General features: G+C 40.2%; 1 protein-coding gene across 6 annotated transcripts in view; it reads left to right on the top strand.

Moving 5' to 3' along the window:
- The window catches only part of TTC7B (tetratricopeptide repeat domain 7B), a 331,494-nt gene that overhangs the window by 210,193 nt on the left and 94,843 nt on the right, over positions 1-26,458 (top strand). For 5 of the 6 annotated variants that reach the window (XM_074956113.1, XM_074956115.1, XM_074956114.1 and 2 more), the window contains 2 exons: positions 3,500-3,616; positions 14,860-14,957. In XM_074956113.1, the coding sequence (XP_074812214.1) occupies positions 3,500-3,616; positions 14,860-14,957 (215 nt within the window). Of the gene's footprint in view, positions 1-3,499; positions 3,617-14,859; positions 14,958-15,134; positions 15,138-19,536; positions 19,694-21,444; positions 21,450-22,201; positions 22,253-26,458 lie in introns of all 6 variants that reach the window. The other variant, XM_074956116.1, reaches the window with a different exon arrangement.

The raw sequence follows: 26,458 nt of genomic DNA, 5'->3' as shown, positions 1-26,458 counted from the left end.
GATCACGGAATCCTCCATTGTTCTCTGCATATGACTTCCTTTAATTCAGCCCACACCTTTTCAACACCATATCCTGAGTCAAGTGTTTGAAAGATGTTATTTAATGTTAATTATAAGTTCTTTGTCAGCTCAGTGTGTTGCATATGACTTCTCGTAAGCTGTGCGCTCTGAACATGTTTTTTCTATACTGTTTAAGCCATACAAAATCTAGATATCCACCAGTATTGTCCTATCTTGATTCTAGAGAGATTTTTCCTGTCTGATGCTATAGAGAGATAGCAAACGATGTTGTTGTTTTTAATGCACATATTAAAACTATGAAAGCAGACAGATAAAATATAGTCCAAGCAAAAGTTCTTAGTATTTGAATCTTCCATCAATATGTTAACGCACATTCACTTTTATTAGTGTGTGTGTTTGATTCATAACTGATAATGTTACCGAAATTTGACAGTGAGACAGAGAGATGATCATGCATTAATTACATAATTGTTCTCCAAATACTGTTGTGAATACTTTGAACTTCTATCTGAGGATCTCAAAGCACTTTACTGAACTTATCCTTCTAATGCCCCTGAAAGTTATTAAAGAAGTACCCATTTTATATATCACGGAATTGAGTCAGTCACTGCAAGTATAACTGACAGGGGGCCATGTTCTAACATAACATCTGAAAAATGCAGCTGAAAGGACATCTTCGCATTTTGTGCAAAGGAGCAGTTAAAGATAGTCATCTTAATTCTTTTCTATTGTAATTAATTATGATAGTAACATCATTTTCATCTATCCTTGCTTTCGCTATATGATCCATAGTGCAAGATGCTATTTTTTGAACTCTGTTAGGAAACGTCTTAAATTCAAATCAAACCTGAGTTTGACCTTCTCTTGATGACAACATAATGTAGAGTGAAGGTAGATTTTCTTTGTCACTCATACTGTTGCTCTGTTCCCTTTATCCTTTCTAGTCCAATAGTGTCATTTCCAATATGGCCATTTCCAATTTTCCATTGTAGTTAACAAAGAAAACTTTCAAGTGCTGATCATTGTTAAATGTAATTATTATGTATGGCACTGTGCAATTTTCCTCTTTGCCAGAGTGATTCACAGTTAAGCTTTTAAAATTCTTTCACTTATTGTCTACCAGGGTACTTACCTACTACCCTGCCCCCCCACACACACACACACACAAAAGTAGTAGTCACAGTCCCAACTAAGAAATGCTGCTGTCTCCTCAAACACAGTGTGCTTTTTTCATCCTCCTTTGGGTTTCACTTTAACATCATTATATCTAGTTCTGTTCTGACTATTGTAATGTCCTACTTTCTGTAAGTAAATGTGCCTGTTTGGGTGTTCGTACCCCACACAATAAAAGGCTATGGTTTTCATCAGGATAGCGTATTGAAACACAAAGTAATATGAAAAAATTCAATTCTGACTACACTGAGCCTCATTGTAATTGCCCTATGAAAAATATCAAGTTTACAGTGTTACTGTAGCCATGTTGGTCCCAGGATATTAGACAGACAAGGTGGGTAAGGAAATGTCTTTTATTGAACCCAGAAGACCTCTGTGTAGCTTGAGAACTTCTCTCTTTCACCAACTGAAGTTGGTCCAATAAAAGATATTACCTCACTCACCTTGTGTCTATCAAATTTACAGTATATCAGTGACGTTATTGGTTCCCAAGATTGGTTTGACAATGGTGGTGTATCATAGAAATTGTATTCTGCAGTCAGATATTTCAGCCTTGTGTTTGCAGTCATAAAAAAGAATACTAACCTTCCATCAAGAATAAAAAACAATTCATGAAGTCAAATGTACGGTGGTATATAAGATAGATATTTTGTACACCACAGTTCCCCATGGTTGATATACATGGATTCTATGTTAAATGTAGTCAATGTCATCTTGGATCTAGGTGCTGATTTTGACACTGAATGGAGCCCATATTGAGAATTACAAGAAAAAAATAAATATGGACTCCCCCTTGAACATAGAGTTTAATTGAAGAATCCCCCCAGTTCAGACCAAGAAATCTACATGAATGCAAAATTTTATGAAAATCAGATTTAATTTACTGTGTGTTTATGCTTCCACAACAAAAGATGAGTTGTATGTTACCATACGTTACTTTACAAATAGGGCTCCTATAAGAATGATTTCTTTGTATGTGATAGGTTTCAGAGTAGCAGCTGTGTTAGTACTTGAGGCACCTTAGAGACTAACAAATTTATTTGAGCATAAGCATTTGTGGGCTAAAGCCCACTTCATCAGATGCATGCAGTGGAAAATACAATAGGAAGATATATATATATACAGCAGTTGACAAGAACGTGTGAGGAGCAGTGGGCGGGGGTTGGGGGAATAAAAATGGGGAAATGGTTTTACTTTTGTAATGACCCATCCACTCCCAGTCTTTATTCAAGCCTAAGTTAATTGTATCCAGTTTGCAAATTAATTCCAATTCAGCAGTATCTCGTTGCAGTCAGTTTTTGAAGTTTTTTGTTGAAGAATTGCCACTTTTAGGTCTGTAATCAAGTGACCAGAGAGATTGAAGTGATCTCTGACTGGTTTTTGAATGTTATAATTCTTGATGTCTGATTTGTGTCCATTTATTCTTTTACGTAGAGACTGTCCAGTTTGGCCAATGTACATGTGCCAGCAATGCCCCTCTGCCATGTACATTGGCCAAACTGGACAATCTCTACGTAAAAGAATAAATGGACACAAATCAGACATCAAGAATTATAACATTCAAAAACCAGTCGGAGAACACTTCAGTCTCTCTGGTCACTCGATTACAGACCTAAAAGTGGCAATTCTTCAACAAAAAAACTTCAAAAACAGACTCCAACGAGAGACTGCTGAATTGGAATTAATTTGTAAACTGGACACCATTAATTTAGGCTTGAATAAAGACTGGGAGTGGATGGGTCATTACACAAAGTAAAACTATTTCCCCATGTTTATTTCTCCCCTCTACTGTTCCTCACATGTTCTTGTCAACTGCTGGAAATGGCCCACCTTGATTATCACTACAAAAGGTTTGGTTTTTTTTTCCTCTCCTGCTGGTAATAGCTCACCTTACCTGATCACTCTCGTTACAGTGTGTATGGTAACATCCATTGTTTCATGTTCTCTGTGTATATAAAATCTCCCCACTGTATTTTCCACTGCATGCATCCGATGAAGTGAGCTGTAGCTCACGAAAGCTTATGCTCAGATAAATTTGTTAGTCTCTAAGGTGCCACAAGTACTCCTTTTCTTTTTGTATTTGATGTGTAAGGTAAGGAAAAATACCTAAAGAATACAATTCCAGGGCATGGTACTATAACGTCAATATTTCATATTCCCCTCCAGTTTGGTTCTCTGTAGATAGTATTGGGAACTTTTGTATTCTAATTTGTTTTCAAATCATTGCAAGGATCTCTCAAATGAAAATTAAGGGTTTTTGCTTCAATGTGACTCTTGGAAAAAAAAATTTCCTCTTCTCTATTAGATTACTGTTTTCAAAAGTCAAACTGGAATCCATGTGCAGAGGCCCAGATGAGGCACTCCTTACCTGCAAACATATGCTACAGATTTGGAAGTCCTGTTACAATCTCACTAACCCCAGGTAAGATGCTAAAGAAATCTTGGATTTTGTCTCCTGTACACTGAAACTCATCAGAAGAAGTCCAATTTAATTATAATTCATAAATCTTTTTTCTTGCGTTTACTGCTAAAATGGTTCTTGGGATATAATGTATATCTGGTCTCTATTTACAAAAGGTTTTTTAAATGCATTGCTCTACAATTTTGAGACAGAAGTGAGTGTTTAATTACAAGAAGTTTTATGATAATGAAAGCTGGAAAGGCCTGGCTTAATTTTTGTTACTACATATTTGCATTTCTGTTTTTATAAGATAAATTAGAGATGGGTGGGACTCATTGATTTCTGTTTTTTAAAGGGAAAAAGGGCTAAAGTCTGATATGTTTAATGTACAATCAGAGTCGCATTTAACAGGGACTAAAACTCACCAAGTTCATTTGATAATCGCTAACAGCATATACCAAACAATTTTGATTATTAGTAGGGATGTCAAGCAATTAAAATTAATCACGATTAATCGCACTGTTAAAGAATAATAGAATACCATTTATTTAAAAAAATTGGGATGCTTTATACATTTACAAATATATTCATTTCAATTACCACATGGAATACAAAGTGGAAAGTGCTCACTTTATATTATTATTTTTATTATAAATATTTGCACAGTAAAAAAACAAAAGAAATAGTATTTTTCAATTCACCTAATACAAATACTGTTGTGCAATCTCTTTATTGTGAAAGTGCAACTTACATATGTAGAATTCTGTACAAAAAAAAACTGCACTCAAAAATAAAACAGTGTAAAACTTTAGAGCCTACAAGTCCACTCAGTCCTACTTCTTGTTCAGCCAATCACTCAGACAAACCAGTTTATTTACCTTTGCAGGAGATAATGCTGCCCACTTCTTGTTTACAATGAGAACAGGCTTTCTCATGGCACTGTTGTAGCCGGCGTCGCAAAATATTTACATGCCAGATGGGCTAACGATTCATATGTCCCTTCATGCTTCAACCACCATTCCAGAGGACATGCGTCCATGCCGATGATGGGTTCTGCTTGATAACGATCCAAAGCATTGCGGACCAACTCGTATTCATTTTCATCATCTGAGTCAGCTGCCACCAGCAGAAGGTTGATTTTCTTTTTTGGTGATTTGGGTTCTGTAGTTTCCACATTGGAGTGTTGCTCTTTTAAGACTTCTGATAGCATGCTCCACACCTCATCCCTCTCCGATTTTGGAAGACACTTCAGATTCTTAAACCTTGGGTCGAGTGTTGTAGTTATCTTTAAAAATCTTACATTGGTACCTTCTCTGTGTTTTGTCAAATCTGCAGTGAAAGTGTTCTTAAAACGAACAACGTGCTGGGTCATCATCTGAGATTGCTTTTACATGAAATATATGGCAGAATGCAGGTAAAACAGAGCAGGAGACATACAATTCTCCCCCAAGGAGTTCAGTCACAAATTTAATTAACACATTTTTTTTAACGAGCGTCATCAGCATGGAAGCATGTCCTCTGGACTGATGGCCAAAGCATGAAGGGGCACACAAATGAATTAGCATATCTTGCATGTAAATACCTTGCAATGCTGATTACAAAGTTCCATGCAAACGCCTGTTCTCACTTTCAGGTGACATTGTAAATAAGAAGCGGGCAGCATAATGTCCCATAAATGTAAACACACTTGTTAGTCCCAGCCATTGGCTGAACAAGAAGTAGGACTGAGCGGACTTGTTGACTCTAAATTTTTACATTGTTTTGTTTTTTGAGTGCAGTTATATAACAACAATAAAAATTGCCATTTCTAACTTGCACTGTCACAATAAAGAGATTGCACTAACGTGCTTGTATGAGGTGAATTGAAAAATACGATTTCTTTTGTTTATCAGGAGGACTTAAGGGCCCATCAAAAACTTTTTAAAAGGGTGGCATCAAGCCTCCACCTCCAGGTAGAGGAGTTGGAGGAACCCTCAGACTTGCTATTCAACATGCTGTCCTCTTTGGCACTGGGCAGGGTAGCTTTGCTCCTCCACGAAGGGGTGGCAAACAGGGGCTCGCTGGCCCCCATCTCTAAGAAGGCAAAACACAAGTACTTTGTACTCACCAAGGGGCACGAGTACCTCTACACCCACCTGGCACCCAACTCCCGGGTGGTTGAGTCATCAACCACAGGGAGCGGCAGGGCCAACCAGCCCCTACCCCGAAAAATAAAGATTTGCAGAGGCTGGACTCTTTCGGGAGAAGGCTTTATTCTCCCTCGAGTTTTCGGTTGCGGGTGGCAAACCACCAGGCGCTCCTGGGCAGGTACGAATTCAATTTGTGGGGTTCCCTGTCCAAGTTGGAGGATTCCCTCCAGGAGTGCTATAAGAAAGAGTTCAAGGTGCTGATGGAGGAGGGTACAGCAGCTGCCAGAGCATCCCTGCAAACGGCTTCGGATGTGGCAGACATGGCAGCACAGTCCATGGCCTCGGTGGTGTCCATGAGAAGGGCATCGTGGCTCCTGCTGTCCGGGGTGTCCAGTGGAGCGCAGGCTACCATGCAGGATCTCCCGTTTGGTGGCAAAGCTCTGTTTGCAGAGCAAACGGATACAAAACTGCATGGCATGAAGGACCCCTGCACGACCCTCCAGACTCTGGGTCTCTATGTCCCGGCTCCAGCCAAATCTAAGTTTAGGCCACAGCAAGCTTCTGCTCAGGCCACCCAGCCAAAGTACAACGCCACCTATAACAAGTCAAGGGTCTATAAAAGGCGTGTGCCCCCCCTCCCACTCAATGAAGCTTCCCTTCTAAAATTGGTTGTGTGCTTCCCTCCCTGAGTGGTCACGGCTGAAAGGCCAAAGGAGGACTCAGGCCCATCCTGGACCTGCAGGATCTAAACCAGTTCACGGTGAGGCTCAAGTTCCACATAGTCTCACTGGCCTCCATCTTCTCCTCCCTGGACCCCGGGGACTGGTACTCTGCCCTCGATCTGCAGGACACGTACTTCCACATTCACGTTTTCGAGAGGCACAGACGCTTCCTCTGTTTCAGAGAATCATAGAATATCAGGGTTGGAAGGGACCTCTGGAGGTCATCTAGTCCAACCCCCTGCTCAAAGCAGGACCAATCCCCAATTTTTTGCCCCAGATCCCTAGATTGCCCCCTCAAGGATTGAACTCACAGCCCTGGGTTTAGCAGGCCAAAACTCAAACCACTGAGCTATCCCTCCCCCCAGAATCTTGGTGGGCAGAATCACTACCAGTTTACGTTCCTCCTGTTTGGCCTATCCACTGGCTCCAGGGTATTTACAAAATGTATGTCAGTGGTAGCAGCCTACCTTAGGCGCCAGGGGATCCAGATCTTTCCGTATCTGGACAATTGGTTGGTCAAGGGCAGCTCCCGGTCGCATGTAAGGGATCACGTGACACTCCTACTGTCCACGGGCGTCGCCCTGGGCCTTTGGTAAATGACGCCAAACCCACATTAGTCCCGGTCGAATGCATAGAGTTTATCGGGGCGCTCCTGGACAACTCGTCAGCCATAGCCTCCCTCCCACCGTACAGGTTCGAGACCCTAAAAGGGCTCATTGACACGGTCACAAGATTCCTGGTGACCACCGCCAGAGCGTGCCTCCAGCTTTTTGGTCACATGTCGGCATGCACGTACGTGGTCCGCCATGCCATTCTCCGAATGGGGCCTCTCCAGCTCTGGCTGGCCTCTGAGTTCTCCAAGGCCAGGGACAGGATAGACAAGGTCCTCACTGTGCCTGACTCGGCGATCGCCTCACTATGGTGCTCGTCCACCCCAAGCAACACGCTCCATGGAGTCCTGTTCCGGGACAGGACCCTGTCACTGGAGCTGATGTCCAGTGTGTCGGACCTGGGTTGGGGGGCCTATGTGGGGAACTTTCAGACCCAAGGTCTGTGGTTGATGCAGGATCTGTCCCTACACATAAACATCAAGGAACTCAGGGCGGTACTTCTGGCGTGCATGGCCTTCTGCTCGCAACTGCAGGGCAAGGTGATCAGGATCCTCACGGACAACACGGCCTTGATGTTCTATATTAACAGGCAAGGCAGGACCCGGTCCTCTGCCGTGAAGCCCTCAGGCTGTTGCATTTCTGTATAGCCCACGACATCTGCCTGAGGGCCTTCCATCTGCTGGGCGCCCGGAACACACGGGCGGATCGCTTAAGCAGGAACTTCTCCTCCCAACACGAGTGGTCTCTCCACCCGGAAGTGGCTCACCAGCACCAGGTGAATCTGTTTGTGAAGCAGCAGAACTGGCACTGTCCCCGGTTTTGCTCCGGGGGGGACTGGCACGGGGCACTATCTCCGATGCCTTCCACCTGTCCTGGTCAGGCCAGTTTTCTCTATGCCTTCCCCCCATTCCCACTGATCAGCAGGGTCCTGGAAAAAATAAAGACGGACAAGGCACGGGTCCTCCTGATTGCCCCAGTGTGGCCAGGCTACGTTGGTACAGGACCCTTACGGGCCTGGCGGTTGCTCCGCCGTGGCCGTTGCCGCTCCGCCCGGACCTGCTCTCCCAGGACCGGGGCCGCCTCCTCCACCCAACCTAGCAGCTCTCCACCTCATGGCGTGGCTACTCAATGGTGAGGTAGAGGAAAAAGGACGTCCTCAGAAAGGGTCCAGCGCGTCCTCCTGAAAAGCAGACGACCCTCCACACCACACCTACTTGGCAAAATGGTCGCGGTTCTCCAGATGGGCAGCCGAACGGGGTGTCTCTCCAGTGGCCATCCCGATCCAGCTTATCCTGGACTACCTTCTCCACCTTTGAACACAGGACCTGGCGCCTTCGTCAGTCAAGGGGCACCTGGCGGCAATATCGGCCTTCCATCCGCCGGTGCAGGGGCACACAGTATTCCCCGATGCTATGACTGGCCGGTTCCCCAAGGGGTTGGACCGTCTTTCCCATATGCTAGGCCCTGGTCCCGCAGTGGGACCTGAACCTGGTGTTGTCCCATCTCAGAGGGCCTCTGTTTGAGCCACTTGCCGTGTGTTCCTGGTCTCACCTCTCGTGGAAGGTGGCCTTCCTGGTCACTATTACGTCGGCCAGGTGGGTCTCGGAGCTCAGGGCCCTGACCTCCCAGCCCCCGTGCGCGGTTTTTCATAAGGACATGGTTCAGTTCTGCCCACACCCTGCATTCCTTCCTAAGGTGGTCTCCGCCTATCACATGGGTCAGGACATTTTCCTGCTGGTCCTCTGCCCCAAGCCTCACGCGTCCAGTGAGAAACGCCACCTCCACACGCTCATCGTGCGAAGGGCTCTGGCTTTCTACCTCGAGCGGACTAAGCCATTCAGGAAGTCCTCGCAGCTGTTCGTCGCCTCGGCTGAGCGCATGAGGGGTCTGTCGATCTCCAGTCAGCGTCTCTCCAACTGGATCACTTCCTGCATCCGCACCTGTTACGATCTGGTGGGTGTTCCCCCGCCACCGATTATGAAGGTGCACTCGAGTGTAGGTCTCGCCGGCTGCCTTCCTGGCCCACATCCCCACCCAGGACATTGTAGGGCTGCCATGTGGTCTTCGGTTCACATGTATACCTTGCACTATGCGATCGTATCCCAAACCAGGGATGACGCCGGGTTCGGCAGGGCCGTACTCCGTCCCAGGAATTTGTGAACTCCTACCCACCTCCAAGAGATATAGCTTGGAATCACCTATTGTGGAATACACATGAGCAATCACTCAAAGAAGAGAAGACAGTTACCTTTTCCATAACTGGCGTTCTTTGAGATGTGTTGCTCATGTCTATTCCGCATCCCGCACTCCTACCCCTCTGCCGGAGTTGTCTGGCAAGAAGGAACTGAGGGTGGGGGGAGCGCACAGCTCCCCTTATACTGTGCCATGGAGGCGCCACTCCAGAGGTCGCTGGGGCGCTCCTCCTACAGGTACTGTTAGGGGAAAAACTTTCGGCTCCGGTGCATGTGGCGAGCGCGCACACCTATTGTGGAATAGACACGAGCAACACATTTCGAAGAACACCAGTTACGGAAAAGGTAACTGTCTTTTTTGAGTTAATTGTATGAGTTAATTGCGATTAATCTACAGCCCTAATTATTCCTAAAATATAAGAGCCAATATCATCCATTATCTGGGGTGGAGGGGAGGAGTGCTAGAAATTGTGCACAAGCTACTCCAATGGGAATATTTTTCTCCCATGGGAGAGCAGGAATAATTTTTGAGAGGAGAATGCAAGAAAAGAGGGCACATAAGACAGCTATTTCTGGATCTCTGATTCTGAGCTTTGGTCTTTACTGAACCTGACATGGCCGCAAGTTAGAGAAGCTATGGGGGTGTTCTAATTTATACCAGTTAAGGCTCAGCGTAGCAGAGGGATGCCCTTCCTAGGACTCCCCCTTAACTGGGGGCATTTGGTGTAAGGAACTAGCTCTGCCAAATTAACTACAATTGACTAGTTATGTCCAAGTCTCTGCCCCGTGCAATTGCTTTAGTGGTGCAAAGGGCCAGACTCTCACCGAGCAGATGGTACTTCAGATTAATTTACCTTTCTACTAATGGGAATATAAGCAATTTTACCACAAGGGAGATAGGGGGTTCATCTTGTACTGTGCCCTCCATTGTGGTACCTTTTATACCTAAAAATGTGTTGTAGCTTTAGGTGTCGTTTATAGAAAAATAATACTGTATAAGGAATATTTCTGTTTCATCTAAATTCCTATAGTGTGTGACAATTTAAAAAGCATGATGCATGCCACTTGTGGGGGTGGCTTGTTTTTTTGTTTTTTTTGTTTTTTTTTACACAAAGAGACCATGTTATTGGGTACCCCAGAGTCCTGGGCAGGCTGGATGGGAGGGGTCATGGGGGCATCAATTCCTCTTCTTGCCTTTGCCAATGGCCTTGGCGAGCACTGTCATGGGTGCTGCAGACTGGTAGAGTGTGGAGGAAATCTTATTGATATAGTAGAGGCCAATCATGGAGAAGATGAAGCGGGTGCTGGGCGAGGAGTTTATGCTGGAAAGTAGTACTATATTTTTGTTTTTCTTCTACTAAAGAGAAAAAATCCTTTTAGAAGACTTGTTGAGATGTCATGAGAACCATCTGTTTAGAGCCCAGTCCACTTTAATCTTCATCCATGCATTTTTTAAAAGCCCTCCCCACATTCACAGTTTGGTTACTCAATGCTTGACTATAAAGTCCTCATTTTGTGATGTCACAATCTTCTGCACAGTATTTAGTTATGATGTCACAAAGAGAGTATTCTTATTTAAGGTGGGAATAAGCAGTAGGAGCAGATGAACTCTTTAAAAGCAACTATTATTTTCATGAAGATATCCCTCATTTAAAAATAAAGTTGTTGAGAAAGAGATGTGGAAATAGGCTGTAAAATATATATATACATATATCTCAAAGTAACATTTTGTTTTTCAGAGTATGTTGTAAATATTTACAAGCCCAAATATTCTGTTCAGATTGTTACACTGGAATGAAAAGGGGCTAGAAATGGATTAGAATAGGACTATTTGGCAAGGGTCCAGATACTGTTAGTAGGCATCAAAGTGACATTTGTCACTTGAAAAATATTTCTAATATTTCCCAGTTTATATATGGCAAAAAGAGCTTCTTATCCAAATTCCCAGAATTCTCTGCTGAACAGAATGGTTTCAATTTACTTATAAGTTTAATTGCAGCATCATGCCTGTGCAAGTAACATTGTAAACATATCTTTATACCTTCCTACAATATGCAGTTATACTTGTGTGCAGTACAGATGTCTAACCATGCTTTGTCATTGCTTTCCTGATGTGCTCAGTGCTATCTAACCTAAAAATATTTCAGTTAAGTAACAACTCCTCCAGGTATCAGCAGGAATTCTGGCCTGCCCTGAACTATAAAAGCTTAGTATTCTCATTACATTGGGTGTGATATCAGTTCTGAATAATAATAGTTGCCAACTGTCTTGATCTTTCCACCTCTCCCTAAAGAACCTGGGAACCTCTGTCTCCTTATTTGTCACTAACCTAGATTTTGAGGCTGCTGCTTTTGGTAAAAAAGCTCCAACAATTCAGTTACAAAAAATCTTTATAAATTACAATCAAGATCAGCATGGATCTCAGGGAGGGGGCCGGGGCTATGAATAAATGCTGTGACACAGGAGACTTGGTTTTACAAATCACATCACGTTAGCACTGTTGCGGTTGTGATGGTGTCACACACCTCCCTTATGTAGCATCTGGTGTGGCATACCTCCCCTGATACAGTGCTGGCAGGGTTGTGGTGATGTGACATACTTACCCTAATGTAGCATATTGCATTTTCACACGAATAGTAGCTGAACATGGAGCAGTATTATAATAAGACGGGGGTTCCCTTTCTAATTTGTGCTGCTGAATGAAAGTTTCCTTTCCTGACTAGCTTGACTTGCTATGGCACATATCTCTGGTTGCAATCAGATCACCTTTTGTAGGAGAAGGTTGGACTCAATGTCCTCATTAATCTGTTACCTGTGAAAATAACTGGACAGAACACATGAAATAAAAGTGCTAATCACTACTCTTTCCCATGGCATTGATCTTATAAAACACAAGAAAACAATCTGCTCTTTGTTGTTGAAAGTCATTTCCAGCATACAAGTAAATGTTTGCTCACTAATTGGCTATAAATCCTTAGAATTCTGCTACTCTTTAATTCCCTTATTGTAAGGTATAAGGGATTAAGGCATTATACTTACATTTTGTAGGATTAAGGTATTATACTTACATCAAATGCAGTGCATCTGTAGTCTGGTTGCTAAAGTATATCAAAAATTAAAATAGGCTCTTTCTCTTCTTTTCTATATTTTTCTCATTACAATTACAATATAATGTACTTGCATCCTTAAACCAACTCAGCCTAATTAAGGGAATACACTGTACATGCATATAACTTTCATTCAGTTTCTGTACATTAAATAGGAAAGAGCTAAGCCACACCCTGAATTAGGAGAGGAGCAGTGTAGGACATTGTCACATACAGGCTTATTTTGGAATAAGTACAGCTACGGGAGGAAACCAGATAACCACCCAGAATGTCAGTGCAGTAATTAAAAGATAATTTACATTAAATGTTGTTCTGTTCAACGATATTTAATGTGACGTTGTTCCTGGGTTGAAGAAGTCATTAATATAGCCATTACCAAAAAATATGTGCCAACTGATGTAATAACTATAACTGATAGTCTGTATCCCAGAAAATTCCCTTCTGTTTCCTGTAGATTGCTATAATAGCATCTCTTTGCAGAGAAATTGCAGTCTAGCAATGACATTAGTGTCATGCAAGATCCTATTGGTAATATTTTAGCAACATCTGCATAAAGAAAGGAAATAGTATCTTTCACCCTGTTCTTAAAGTGTAACTATAGTGAGTTGAGTAGCTGAATTGAAAGAAAAGGGCAAGAATGCATTTCAATTCAAAAGTAGGAGGCCATTTTAAAATTGGGACAGATGTAAAACTGGCCCAGATTCTGATCTCACTTAGACCCCATTTTATACTGGTGAATTGAATGGAGTTACTCTTAATTGTCACAGTTGTGAGAGGAGAATTAGACAAGAGCATATACCATATTAAATGGGGCTATTGCATTTTAGGGTTCCATTGAAAAAATGCCTTTTAAAAGGGAGAATTAACTGTGAAAAGTGCCAGATTAGCAGCCCTAGAAACAAAAGTTATCTATTTATCCACAGAATGTTTAAGGCACAGACAGTATCAGTACGAGCTTCCCCTCACTGTCCTGCTAATGTGCCTCACCACCAACCTTGAAGGGACAATTTAGGGGTGAGAGGAAATTCATTCTCCATTCCCATTAAGTCCTGGCCCTTCTGCTAAAACTGCCAGTCAGGCCTGTAGGGTTGGTTTATTTGTGATGTGAACTAAGAAATGGACTAATAGACCAAGTTTTTTCCACATAGATAGGACCTACCAAATTCACGGCCATGAAAAATGTGTCATGGCCCATGAAATCTCTTCTCCAGATTTCACTGGAATGACCAGCAGTTCTCAAATTGGGGATCCTGACCCAAAAGGGAGTTGTGGCGGGGCGGGAGAGTCACAAGGTTATTTTAGGGGGGTAGAAGCATTTCTACTCTTACTTCTGCATTGCCTTTAGGGCTGAGTGGCTGGAGAGCGGTGGCTGTTGGCTGGGCGTCCAGCTTTGAAGGCAGTGCCCCACCAGCAGCAGCGCAGAAGTAAGGGTGGCAATACCATACCATGCCACCCTTACTTCTCTGCTGCTGCTGGGAGCGACTCTGCCTTCAGAGTTGGTCTCCCGGCCAGCAGCCACTGCTCTCCAGCTGCCCACCTCTGGAGGAAGCACTGCCACCAGCAGCAGCTTAGAAGTAAGGGTAGCAGTACCGCAACCCCAACAATTACCTTGAACCCCCACCCCCCCCACAACTCCTTTTTGGGTCAGGACCCCTACAATTACAACACCATGAAATTTCAGCTTTAAATAGCCTAAATCATTAAATTTATGATTTTTTAACTCCTATGACCGTGAAATTGCCCAAAATGGACCGTGAATTTGGTAGGGCCCTACACATAGGCTGCCAAATGAGACAGCTAGGTGGCACTGAGTTTCAGTCACTGCCAAACTAGACTAGACTCAAATGTAGTGAACAGAGGTGAAAGATTCTTACAGTAATTCATTACCAGTCTTCTGTACCATCTGTATTTTTACAAAGGTTGTTGCCTTAAATTTCACTAAGCATAAAACTGAATTGGTTCATCTACAAAACATCCTCTTTTCTTCAGATTCCTGCTTAAAACTCAGCTCTTAGAACATTTCTTTTACTCTTTAGTAATCCCCACAGCTCCTCTTGAACTTTAACTCTTTGTCCTATGTTTCGGTTTGGTTTGGATGTGTTTCGATTCTGTTCTTTAGGAGTGTTGTCATCTTATTAATTGCCATGTAAATTTACTGTATTGTGCACTAGTTTAATGACTTGAGTCTGAGTATATACTTTGCTTGTAAAATTATAACATTTTAGACTCACTTTAAATGTTTGGATCTTTTGTGCCCATTTTGATTGACTTTATTATGGAACAAAAATTGTTAAAATAAGTATGGCTTAAATTTTTAGTTACCTTTTATTTAGTGTAGTTGTTTAACTGAATAATTGGCCATGTTTAATACTAAACTTTGATTATCACTATTTGCATTTTTTTGCAACAACATGTGAGGAGGTACAGTATAAAAATTCTATCTCAACAGTCAGTGTTTGATTTTATATTTTAAATGACTTGTACTTTAAATATTGTGTTACAGTGATTCGGGACGTGGGAGCAGTCTGTTAGACAGAGCCATTGCTGACAGACGACAGCTCAATACGATTACCTTGCCTGACTTCAGTGACCCTGAAACAGGTGAGAATTAACATCTTGAACAATAAAATAGCAAAGATAATGTGTGGCTCAGTATCATCAGTCAAATCTTACAAGATAAAAAGACCAAAGCAATCGGTGTAAGTTGTGATTATTTTTTCACTATATATCTTCATTGTTGTAAAGTAAAAAAAAAATTAAATAAATTGCAGTATCAAGTTTGTTTGAGGAGATGCTTGCAGCATAAACTTTACTTTTTATTAATTAATTTATTTTTGTTTTTAAAAGTGCCCATTGCCCAGGCCCGTCAGTATATTTGTATTAATAAAATATATATAAACATTTTAGGAAGTGTTACTATACTTATTGTTAAATATTTAACAATGGTTAAAGTTGGCATGCTGATCTTTTCTATTCTAGCTAGGTCTGATACATTACCCATTCCCTTGGTATCTGAACATTTCTGAGTAAATTTTTCTTTGTATTATTTAATAAGCAAATTAGAAATAGAAATAGAACTCCCTCCCACCCCTTCAAAAAAAAATTAAGATTTTTATTTAGCTATTTTTTGGCACTGTATATTTGAAAACAGATTTCATTTTGGTGGCGGGTTCACAACAGAGGCTAATAGCTTTTGACACTTTAAGAGAAATAAATATTTTACAAGTCAGATAATGAACTTCTCATTAAACACAGTGCAAAATAAAATGCTGCATAAATGCAGTAGGTTAACTTTACGATGTCATTACATGTCAGTAAATATTTTAAACTGTAATTAGTCTATTATCTTATATGCACCCATCATAACTTGAATAAATAGACCTAAAAGACTGTGTAAACCAGAAACTCACAGCCGAAATGAGTGAATAAACGTACAGTTTTAAGAGAAACTCTCAGAAAGGGAAACAATTGACATTTGGTGATTTTAGTTTCACTAACTTTACATGAAAGGACACCATATTAAGCTTATCCTAATCTATCCTATTGTATCACAAGTATTAAGAGATTTTCCTTAGCTGTTTGTTTCCTTGTTTTTGTGGTTTTATGTCAAAACTAGAACATGCTTTTCTTGTTGTCTTTGAGACATGAATTCTTGTTTATTTGGGCTTCAGTATAAAATGCTTTTGGAAGGGTTTACCAGCCTGAGATGTCTTTATGGCAGTTTGACAGCTGTAAATTAGAACTCATCAACCTGTGAGTAGTTGAAATATAAAGTAATAGAATTATTCAATAGTAAAATATTGTACTTGATTTATTTCTGAAACCATGAAGTTGGACCAGATGTGCGCGCTCACATGCACAAAGAGGTGCCATTATAGTAGGTATTCTGTTATAAATGCCTTATTTCCGAGAATTATAAAGGCTTGATGTAGTGTGTACCCTACAATAGCAAGAAGTCTGTTAGTTGTACAGTGGAATTTTTTTGCTTTCACATTCTTATGTGCACTTGCAATTTAAAAAAGCATTTTAATTAAAAATATGAAATTTTGGCTTGTGATCATTCCACATTGTGGGCTAGCTCACTGCGTTTGTTTTACCAAGGAAATACAAGAAATGAGGTATGAAATTTTAAAAACTAGCTACTTACGCATGCAAAGAAACATTTGTTTTTCAAGTGAGTACCAAGATTCTTTATAGAGCCTTCGGACACCCTGATTTTACCTTTCCAGTTACTCAGACCATGAACAGTAATCGTTGCCTTTATAGACTGAATTCTCTTCATAAACCTTCATCACTCACCGTTAATCAGCCAGATGAGTTGCTGTTAAATAAAGATGTGCCTGGATCAAAACTTGTAATCTAAAATCTCATGAACTTTTTGGGAAGTTTGCATCCAGGTCTGAACTTTATTACTGGGGCCTGTCTCAAGCATGGAAATGTAGGGGCTGGAAGGGACCTCACAGAGGCAGGCCCAAGTTTACCTAAACCATCCCTGACAGATGTTTGTCTAACCTGTTCTTCAAACTATCTTCAGCCAAAACTGGAAAACAGGATCTCAACAAACCTGAACTTTTGGAAGTTCAGATTTGTCTTATTCTGAATCTGAACTGCCTGTACCTGGGCAGGGAGGAGCTGGGGGTTAGTAGAAAGAGAGGAAAGTTTGTAGTAGAAAGAGGTCTGCAGGGACAATGGTTGAAACTCTGCAGTCACTTTCTGGGATCACAGTGTGGAAAGAGCCCTCAGATGTATTCAGTTGAGGACCAAGAGAGGATTGAAAGGTGAAGCCCAAGGAGGGAAGAAGGGGGTTTGTTTATACTTTGACTCTAAGATTTATTGGGGGATTCCAGGGGAGAGCCCTGGAGGTGCTAGCCCTGCGAGAAGGCTGTGGGAGAGGTCTGCTTACAGGGTGGGTCGGAAGAAGTCCAGGGAGGTGACAGTAAGTAGTTTGAGGGATTGAAACTTGACTGCCTATCTTAGGGTTCCTGGACTGGAACCCTGGATATGGGTTCCTCTATTAACCCCACTGGTAAGGTGGTATAAAACCTGTGAGAAGGGGGATTGATGACTGGAAGTTTGAATAAAGGACATATGAACCATGGGGCCCAGAATCAAGGGTGACAGATTGAACAGAGGGATTGGAAACTTGTTGTTCGTTGGACTTTTTGTTACCGCAGAAGGGGTTGGACTAAAATATAACCTGGCCAGAGGTCCAAATCAGAAGAAGAGGCAGACCATATAGTGTCAGAGTGATCTGTCAGCAGGGGGTACTAAATGAGAGCTTACTACACCATACCCAGCCCCAAGGGGACTTGTCAGCAGAGTCTGTGTTCTTCTACAGTCCTGCTTTTTGCTGCTTTATGAAGTATAAAGAGTGACTGAAAAGTAACTTTTGAAAGGGTTTTTGTTCTTGTTAATGATAAACAATAAAATTAATATTGTAGCATCATCCAAAGGCTCCAGTAAGTATTTAGGGTTTATTGTGCTGCATGCTGTACTTGCACACAGGTGGGGACAATCCTTTTCCCAAAGAGCATACAGTCTCACTTAGAAATTCAGGTTTTCTACTACCCTCTTTATCTGGAACACTGTGTAGATGGATGGGGAAGTAGAAGGATTATGACAGGTTTCAGAGTAACAGCCGTGTTAGTCTGTATTCGCAAAAAGAAAAGGAGTACTTGTGGCACCTTAGAGACTAACCAATTTATTTGAGCATGAGCTTTCGTGAGCTACAGCTCACTTCATCGGATGCATACAGTATGCATCCGATGAAGTGAGCTGTAGCTCACGAAAGCTCATGCTCAAATAAATTGGTTAGTCTCTAAGGTGCCACAAGTACTCCTTTTCTTTTTAGAAGGATTATGACTCTACAAGTACCAAGGAAGTGAAACTTAGTATGTTGATTAGGGGGAGGGTGTTTTAGATAGGTATCTTAAAACTCCTTGATTTTTACTTTTGATAACATCTGTTTAACTCAAATGTCAGGAACCATTTGGAAGAAAAGGTCTTAGATAATAACAGTGCAGGGGTATTGAATCTTTATGCGCTGAGAGAGCTCCCACTACGGTTCAGTGGGTCTTCCAAAAATATAGAAGAACAGACCTGACGTTTCTGATAGTTTTAAGGTAAAAATGAGCAGGAAAAAATACCTTAATGAGGACGACATTTGGTCCTCTTTTATATATCCGAAAGAAACAGAAAAGGAGGGGAGGGAGTTGAATTCAGCTTTTTTTTTTTCCTTTATAAGGCAACTTTTAAGTCATGAGTCCCTTATCCATACAGCTGAGCAGCATATTCAGCCTCTACTGACCTATGGAACAAGAGACTAGAGCTAATAATCACACCAGAGGCCTTGTCTATCTACACAAAACTTGTACCGGTTTAGCTAAGATTGTTTTTAAACTAAATGCTAAACTGGTGCAAAATCCTGTGTAGATACTCTTATTTCCAGATAAGCGTTTCATGTGTCAATTTAACGTAAGTCAGTTCCTTAGCAACTTAAACTAAACTGAAATAAGCCACTCTTAAAATAAGTGTTTAAACAGGGATTTGCATCGGTTTAAGTTACACCTGTGCAATTTTCTAGTATAGACAAGCCCAAATCTTTTCTGTTCACAAGACTAGAATGTTAGTGCTAATCTTCTGGTCAAATGTCATGTCATGTCAGCCCACCTGAAATCCTTCTGCACTTTCAACTAGATACCATATCTTCGGTTCATCGATCAGTTCATAACTCTGATGTTTGTAACTCTGAGGTTCTACTGTACTTGTTTCATTATGTGGTAGTTTTAGCTCACTTATTTTTGGACTAACATAATAGAAAATAAAATTGGTAGCTGGTTTTAAACCAGGTTGTCTAGAACTTTGTTTTTCCTCAAATAAAATGAGTTTAGAACATATTAAAGAAAATTTGCTTTCCAAATTAATTGATTTTGATTAAATCTAGTTTTCTGGTTTTCTTGTACATAAAGACACTAGTCTTTGAATATCATGCAAGATAATGGACTTTATAAAATTCTTTAAAGAAAAACTAATACTTGTTTTCTGCAGAAACCATCTTCATACTATGAGTAGTGAAATAAATGCTTTGCATTATATCATTTTCTTTTTGGAATTCATGAGTCCATTGAAACCCTGTTCTTGGATCTTTTTTCTTGTATCAATTTTTTCTTTCTTTTTTTAGCGTCCAATACTTCCTCCTCATCTCCTCTCTCAAGAACAGACTCTCCTCTTCACCTGTTTGTATCTTCTCATCCTCCTCACCCTCATCCCAAATATGATACCTTTGTCTGGCCCCATGCAGCCTATCCATGTTCCTGGGCCCCACACACCTCCTCTCTGTAAACTGGTTATCTCTTCCTGATAGGCGTGTTAATTTGCTCTTTGTTTTTTCTGATAATCTCCATAACTGATAAACAGTGTTTCCATTGAAAGGATTTTAAACTTCAAAACATTAGGGGAAACTGGATCCTGCCTGGTCAGATGCTCTTGGTTAACTAGTGGGGGGGATATTAAAAAATACAAACATTAGTAGTGTATGAGGAGATTTTAATAGGTAATGTTGGAGTGCCTAAATGTGTACAGTTTTGAATAGATTAGTATCTCAAACTCCTGGATGTGGCACAATGTAATAGATGGGAGGAGAAAGAGATTATCAATCAGTATTGCTTTAGAGTACCTGTTATATGCATTGCAATAAAGCATATCTGGTGTTGAACCTGGAAAGGTCAGTTCAGTTACTGGTACCCTTTGTCTTATAGGAATATAACCATCTACAAGGTTTGTCTTTCTCATCCATAAGTTGTAATAGTTTATTTTGCGTTGTTGGGTCCTTCATTAACAACTATAATAACTATAATTTATAACAACTATCTTTTCCTGAAATCTTGCACCAAGGAGGCAAATGCATCAAATAATTTGTGTTTATTTTGCATATTGCAAAGGCCTGTTTTTGATCTGTCTTACTGAATTGTAATCAGTTGAGTTGTGCTAGTGTAAACCCATTGTAGGCCTGATTCTCCTCTCACTTAAAAACTCTACAAAATATATCAAAATCTGGTGTTGGTGTGGTAACCTCTTGCTTAAAATAGGTTTCTAAACATTTTTCTCAGTTTATATTTGTTCTCCTTCCACTAGATTGCTTACTATTAATATTCCTGACCTTCACTGTTAGCCTTAGGTATAGGTATCCAATGCACCGCTACAGACTAGGGACTGAATGGCTCGGCAGCAGTTCTGCAGAAAAGGGCCTAGGGGTTACAGTGGACGAGAAGCTGGATATTAGTCAACAGTGTGCCCTTGTTGCCAAGAAGGCCAATGGCATTTTGGGATGTATAAGTAGGGACATTGCCAGCAGATGGAGGGACGTGATCGTTCCTCTCTATTTGACACTGGTGAGGCCTCATCTGGAGTACTGTGTCCAGTTTTGGGCCCCACACTACAAGAAGGATGTGGAAAAATTGGAAAACGTCCAGCGGAAGGCAACAAAAATGATTAGGGAACTGGAACACATGACTTATGAGGAGAGGCTGAGGGAACTGGGGATGTTTAGTCTACGGAAGAGAAGAATGAGGAGGATTTGATAGCTGCTTTCAACTACCTGAAAGGGGGTTCCAAAGAGGATGGATCTAGACTGTTCTCAGTGGTAGCAGATGACAGAACAAGGAGTAATGGTCTCAAGTTGCAGTGGGGGAGATTTAGGTTGGATATTAGGAAAAGGTTTTTCACTAGGAGGGTGGTGAAACACTGAAATGCGTTACCTAGGGAGGTGGTGGAATCTCTTTCCTTAGAAGTTTTTAAGGTCAGGCTTGACAAAGCCCTGGCTGTGATGATTTAGTTGGGGATTGGTCTTGCTTTGACCAGGGGCTTGGACTAGATGACCTCCTGAGGTCCCTTCCAACCCTGATAGTCTATGATTCTATGATACTCTTTGGTTTCACTGCTGCACCATAATAATCCAGTGTTCTGAAGTTTAGTTTAGGTATTGGTCGGTGACCACCTTCCTTGATATTTTAAATGTTGAAATCTATGGAAGCATGAATGTTTCTTTAAACTTCAGGGTACTTAGATACAAAAGTTTGAGAAGTTGAAGGCTGTGTTCTATCTTGTAGCACTTTAATACATGATTAATTAGGAAAGTGTTGTAGGTTTTGCACTGTGCTTCCACAGGGCATACTGCCATAAGATGGTACATCCCATGCAGCATTAGATTGTTTGTTCTTTGTGGAACAGTAAGTCACCAGGAGTTCCACTGAGATGCCTGACGTATTAATGAGAAAATGCAGACGTGCAAACACAGACTAAGTGGTATAAAGTCTGACTTTTTCATTTCCAATAAAAGCTACAGTATTAATGAGGAAAAGAGCTTTCTAGATTGCATGATGAGGTGTAGAGAAGTTTACATGATGATGTGTACGGCATAAAAGCAGAATGTCAGATTCTTATCTAGAGTGTAAACAATAGGTGAGATTCAAAGCTTTGGGTATTTTTCCCCTTTATGCTATATGAATAAAAATTTAGTCCAGATCCTTGTAGCTTCTTGGAATAAATCTCAGAGCTGAAGATCGTGGGTTGCTTATTTTATTCAACTATACATCTTCCTGTAATAGAAACAAAACACACATCACAAATGTTGAGTTCACCATCCTGTACTGGTGAAAACCAAAATGATTTCAGAAGTTGTAACAATCCCTCTCTTTCAGAACCTTTATTGAAAGCTGAAAACAATAAACCTGATTTTCAGTTTGAAGATTATCAGAAGTCTTTTTGTTTTCTTGGAGTATTTAGTTTTTATATTTTGTCTTTTTTTAATTAAGATTTTAATTTGTGATTTGATCTGTTGTTCAAAGGTAACCCACCAGATGCTTACTTTCATGGTTTTTACTCCCTTTTTTCAGTTTGTAAGTAGTATTCACTATACAGGTCTACTTTTAATTTCTAAATTACTTAAAAATCACACATTTCTCCACCACAGAATGTAAATATTGTTTATCAGTAGTGGAAGTTTGATACAGTGTGTAAAGTGTAGCTGATGCTGTTTACCCATTCAATCACTCTTTAAGGACTGTAATCTTACAAAATTTGAATGCACTCAACCAACACTTAAATTTAATTATTAAAGAGGCAGTATTAATTTCTGGAGGGCTGCAAATAAAGGTATTTTAGGAAGGTCTTATATAGAATAATGGTCAGTCATCGGTAATTTTTATTGTTAAAGTTCTTAAGTCACCACTGTTAGTAAGCATTACAGTGGTCTAATATGTAATGTTACTACTGTTAATTTGATTTCTAGTGCAATTCACAGTGAGCTATTGCTTTCTTCGCGGAGAGGTGTTCCACTGCCTGGAATAGTGATCGTCAGAGGAGAGCTAAAGACCTCAATAAATAGAATAAAATAAAGAGCATAGATCAGTAAATATACATTTAAAGTTAGACAAATAAATTATCCAAGATACAAAACACATTTTTTGCAACCTTGAGATTGCTACTATCAGATATATTTTAAGATTATTTTATGCTTAGCCTATAGAAAATTGTGTTTTCATTACCCTTTTCACTTTGAAATAGATTTCTCCGAAGTAGTGGAGATACTTTTTTAACTCAGGGGCGAAGTAAAGGAGAATTTGGAAGAGCTATACATATTTCGCTGCAAGTATGGTGTCTGTTTTCTCTAAGCTTGAAAGCTTGTCTCTCTCACCAAAAGAAGTTGGTCCATTAAAAAATATTACCTCACCCACCTTGTCTCAGGGCAGATAGTGTTATTCAGGGAACTAAAGGAGAGGGTACGCTAAATGTTCTTCTGCCCAAACTGATAATTAACATTGCAGCTTCAGTGTAAGGAAAAGTGTCTCAGGTGCCTTGTGAATATTCAGTAGGAAGAATGTAAATTTCAGTTAAAACATCTGCTTTATGTAGCCCCGCAGAAGGTACTGGGTCTTTAAACAAAATGTGTTTGCTTGCATTAACACACAATCCAGTGCATGTTACACCATTAGTATTTTTAAATGCTTTAATGCCTGCTTTTTGTGCATATGAAATTGGAAGTGTTCTTCATCCTGCCTGAGTGTTTCTGTTGAATTCAGATTTTTCTTGCTTTGAATAAGACATTGTTCCATTAAATTTGATTTATAAAGCAACTTTCCTCTTCTACGGTGAAAGCAACACTATATGACAGACTCTCATTAAGTCAAGTATTTAAAGTTGAAATTTATTTAGAATTTACCAAGAAAATTACTAGAAAAGCCATGGATTTTATCATAATTTTCTTTTACATAGGGATGCTTATGAACATCTAGGCTTCAGGACAAGATGGAATTTTAGAAAGAGAATCTAAAAGAAAATTTTAGAGATAATCTGTAAATTTTGGGCATTGCTATATTTGCTGAAATCGGGCAATAAGCAAATCTTTGAGATGGAAAGGACTTCTCAGAGCAAATGCCAGTAAAAATGCTGACGGTTCAGTAATCACCTTGTCACAGTGTCAGGCTTGCTTAGTAATTTGTTCGCATTATGGCAGATGAAGTCTCCAAATGAATTAAGAGTTTATTGATTAAAACATTCAAACAAGCACAGGCTGATCGCAAGCTAATAAAATGTTAGTTTAGTGACAAAAATTCTCTCTTCATAAATCCTGAATAGCGATTGTGAAAGGTAACTTGAAAGTAAAGCAAATATTTCTCAACAAAAATGTGCCATGAAATAAAAAGTTAGACAGCAAATCTCTCACATTTTACCATGTGTGAGGTAATTACTATTTCCAGATGTTATTCAGGTGGTAACTAAATATGTGAGTTCTTGAACTTCCAAAAACTTTCTGCCATTGAGACAATTTTAGTATCAAAGATAAACCCTAGTAAAAGTAAACCCAAACAAGCCAAAGGTGATAGCAGAGAACCATTATGCTGATGTATTATAACTAGTTTTCTTTCCTAGACTTCTCATGCCTTTTTCAGACATTTGATTTCAAAACAATCTTCAGTTTCTTTTTTAAGGGAACAAAACGCTTCTTCAGTTCTTCACAACGTTCATGCTTAAATCCTGATTTTAGCAGTTGTCCAACAAGTTCTCTGTATGGGTTATGTTTTGTGATGAAGAGATAATGGAGTGTTTTACAGCATATTCCTCTGGACACAAGTTGGCCTTTACAATGAATTCTGATGGGCTGGGTAGGGATTAAAGAGTACAGAATATATATATATTCCTGGTCGAAGCAATGAGAGCAAAATTGCCATAGCATCTTTAGGAGATGGAAGGGAGATAAAAATTGAAATGCAGCAACAAAACCTTGCTGGAGAGAGGTAAGCAAAGGAATGTGATTGGCTGAGGGTCTATAACCATACCAACAAAACTAGGAGAGGTCTGTGTGATGCTGGGGAAAGAGCAGAGTGAGTGTGCGGTAGAGTAGAACAGGAAGCCAGAATGTAGGCAGTTAGCAACATAGCAAGTGTGAGATATAGAGCAAGAAATCTGCATTTTAAATAAGAAAACTTATGAAGAAACTAGAAGAAAGTCAAAGTGAACTTTGGGCATTCAAAACTGCTTTTAAGAGAACTGCTCCCAGTTGTCCACAGAACAACTGTTAAGAGAAACTGTGTTCCATGCATTTCCACTGGAAGAGCCATGAATGAGCCAAATGCTGATTGTGGTGATACCAGAGAAGCATGAGGTATTGTGGGATTAGATTTCCGGGGATGATAGTGACACATGGTCAAGATACTTGATTTGATGACTGAAAAGACTATGTGACTGTAAAAAGGCATAGCCCAGGCATGATGAAGCTCCAGTGGTAGTGATGACTAGAGACCCACAAAAAACAGGGACTGCCAGAGGCTGCATTAGAGGCTATCCCATCCTTTGGAGAAGGGCTCTGAGAAACTACTTGGAGTCAACTATGACACAGATGTTCAGATAAGGAGACCATAGGAAAAAAACTAAAATAGTGTAGTTCTGATCTGTTATTTTGCATAAATAGTGCCCAACCCAGACTATATACTTGTGACTTATTTTTCTTTGCTTTTCGATAGCAGTTAACTTCCAACTCTCCTGCACTATGTTGAGATTACCTAAAACTCCTCAGGTTGAAGCAAAGAGCAGTGAAAGAACAGAAGCTGTGATTTTTAAATGGACGTTAGGAAGATAGGCACACAAATATCATTGAGTCTCCTTCTTTAAACTTTCAAATTCAAAGAAACTACTGTTGAAGACAATGTGGACTATTTTGGAAAGTTTGGTCACAGGGTTTTATTAGCAGAGGATAGTGAGGGAGTTTTGAAGTTGATTTGTTTGAAAGGTTATTAATGTTAAGAGATTGGAATTGCAATCACCATTTCTGAAATAATCTGAGTTTATGTGAAATTCTGTGTCCATCATTTGATTGTAAATGTTTAGTCCGTGATTAATTTAAAAATTCTTGTGAGCCAGATGTATTAATCTAGTGAAAATTAGGAGATAAACATTTTCTGTTTGTTTAATGGGATAAGGAAGCATGCATTTGAAACGGTTGTATATTTTATTTAGAGAATACTACTAAGAAATAAAATTTTAAGTGATACGTATTATAAAGTTATACATATTTACATAGAACTGCAAAAATTGTGTAAATTGATCCTTTCTGAAAAGATTTGAAAAATGAAAACATTAAGAGGGCACTCTGCAGCTTCAAATAACAAGTGTGAAGTAGGAATCAGTTATCAGGTGGCTAGTTATGATTCATATTTCACAAGTCGGGAACGTTTTGGAACAAACTAATCAATTAAACAGTAATTCACCGGGACCAGATAGTATTCACCCTGGAGTTCTGAAGAAACTCAAATATGAAATTCGCAAAAAAGAAAAGAAGTACTTGTGGCACCTTAGAGACTAACAAATTTATTTGAGCATAAGCTTTCGTGAGCTACAGCTCACTTCATCAGATGCACTCAGTGGAAAATGCATCCGATGAAGTGAGCGGTAGCTCACGAAAGCTTATGCTCAAATAAATTTGTTAGTCTCTAAGGTGCCACAAGTACTCCTTTTCTTTTTGCGAATACAGACTAACACGGCTGCTACTCTGAAACCTGTCAAATATGAAATTGTAGTTGATATGTAACCTATCACTTAAATTAGAC

Source organism: Natator depressus, chromosome 6 (genome assembly GCF_965152275.1).
Source record: "Natator depressus isolate rNatDep1 chromosome 6, rNatDep2.hap1, whole genome shotgun sequence".
NCBI classification, from domain to species: domain Eukaryota; kingdom Metazoa; phylum Chordata; order Testudines; family Cheloniidae; genus Natator; species Natator depressus.
Note: the sequence above shows the minus strand (reverse complement) of the source record. Positions and strands in the feature narration are given on the sequence as shown.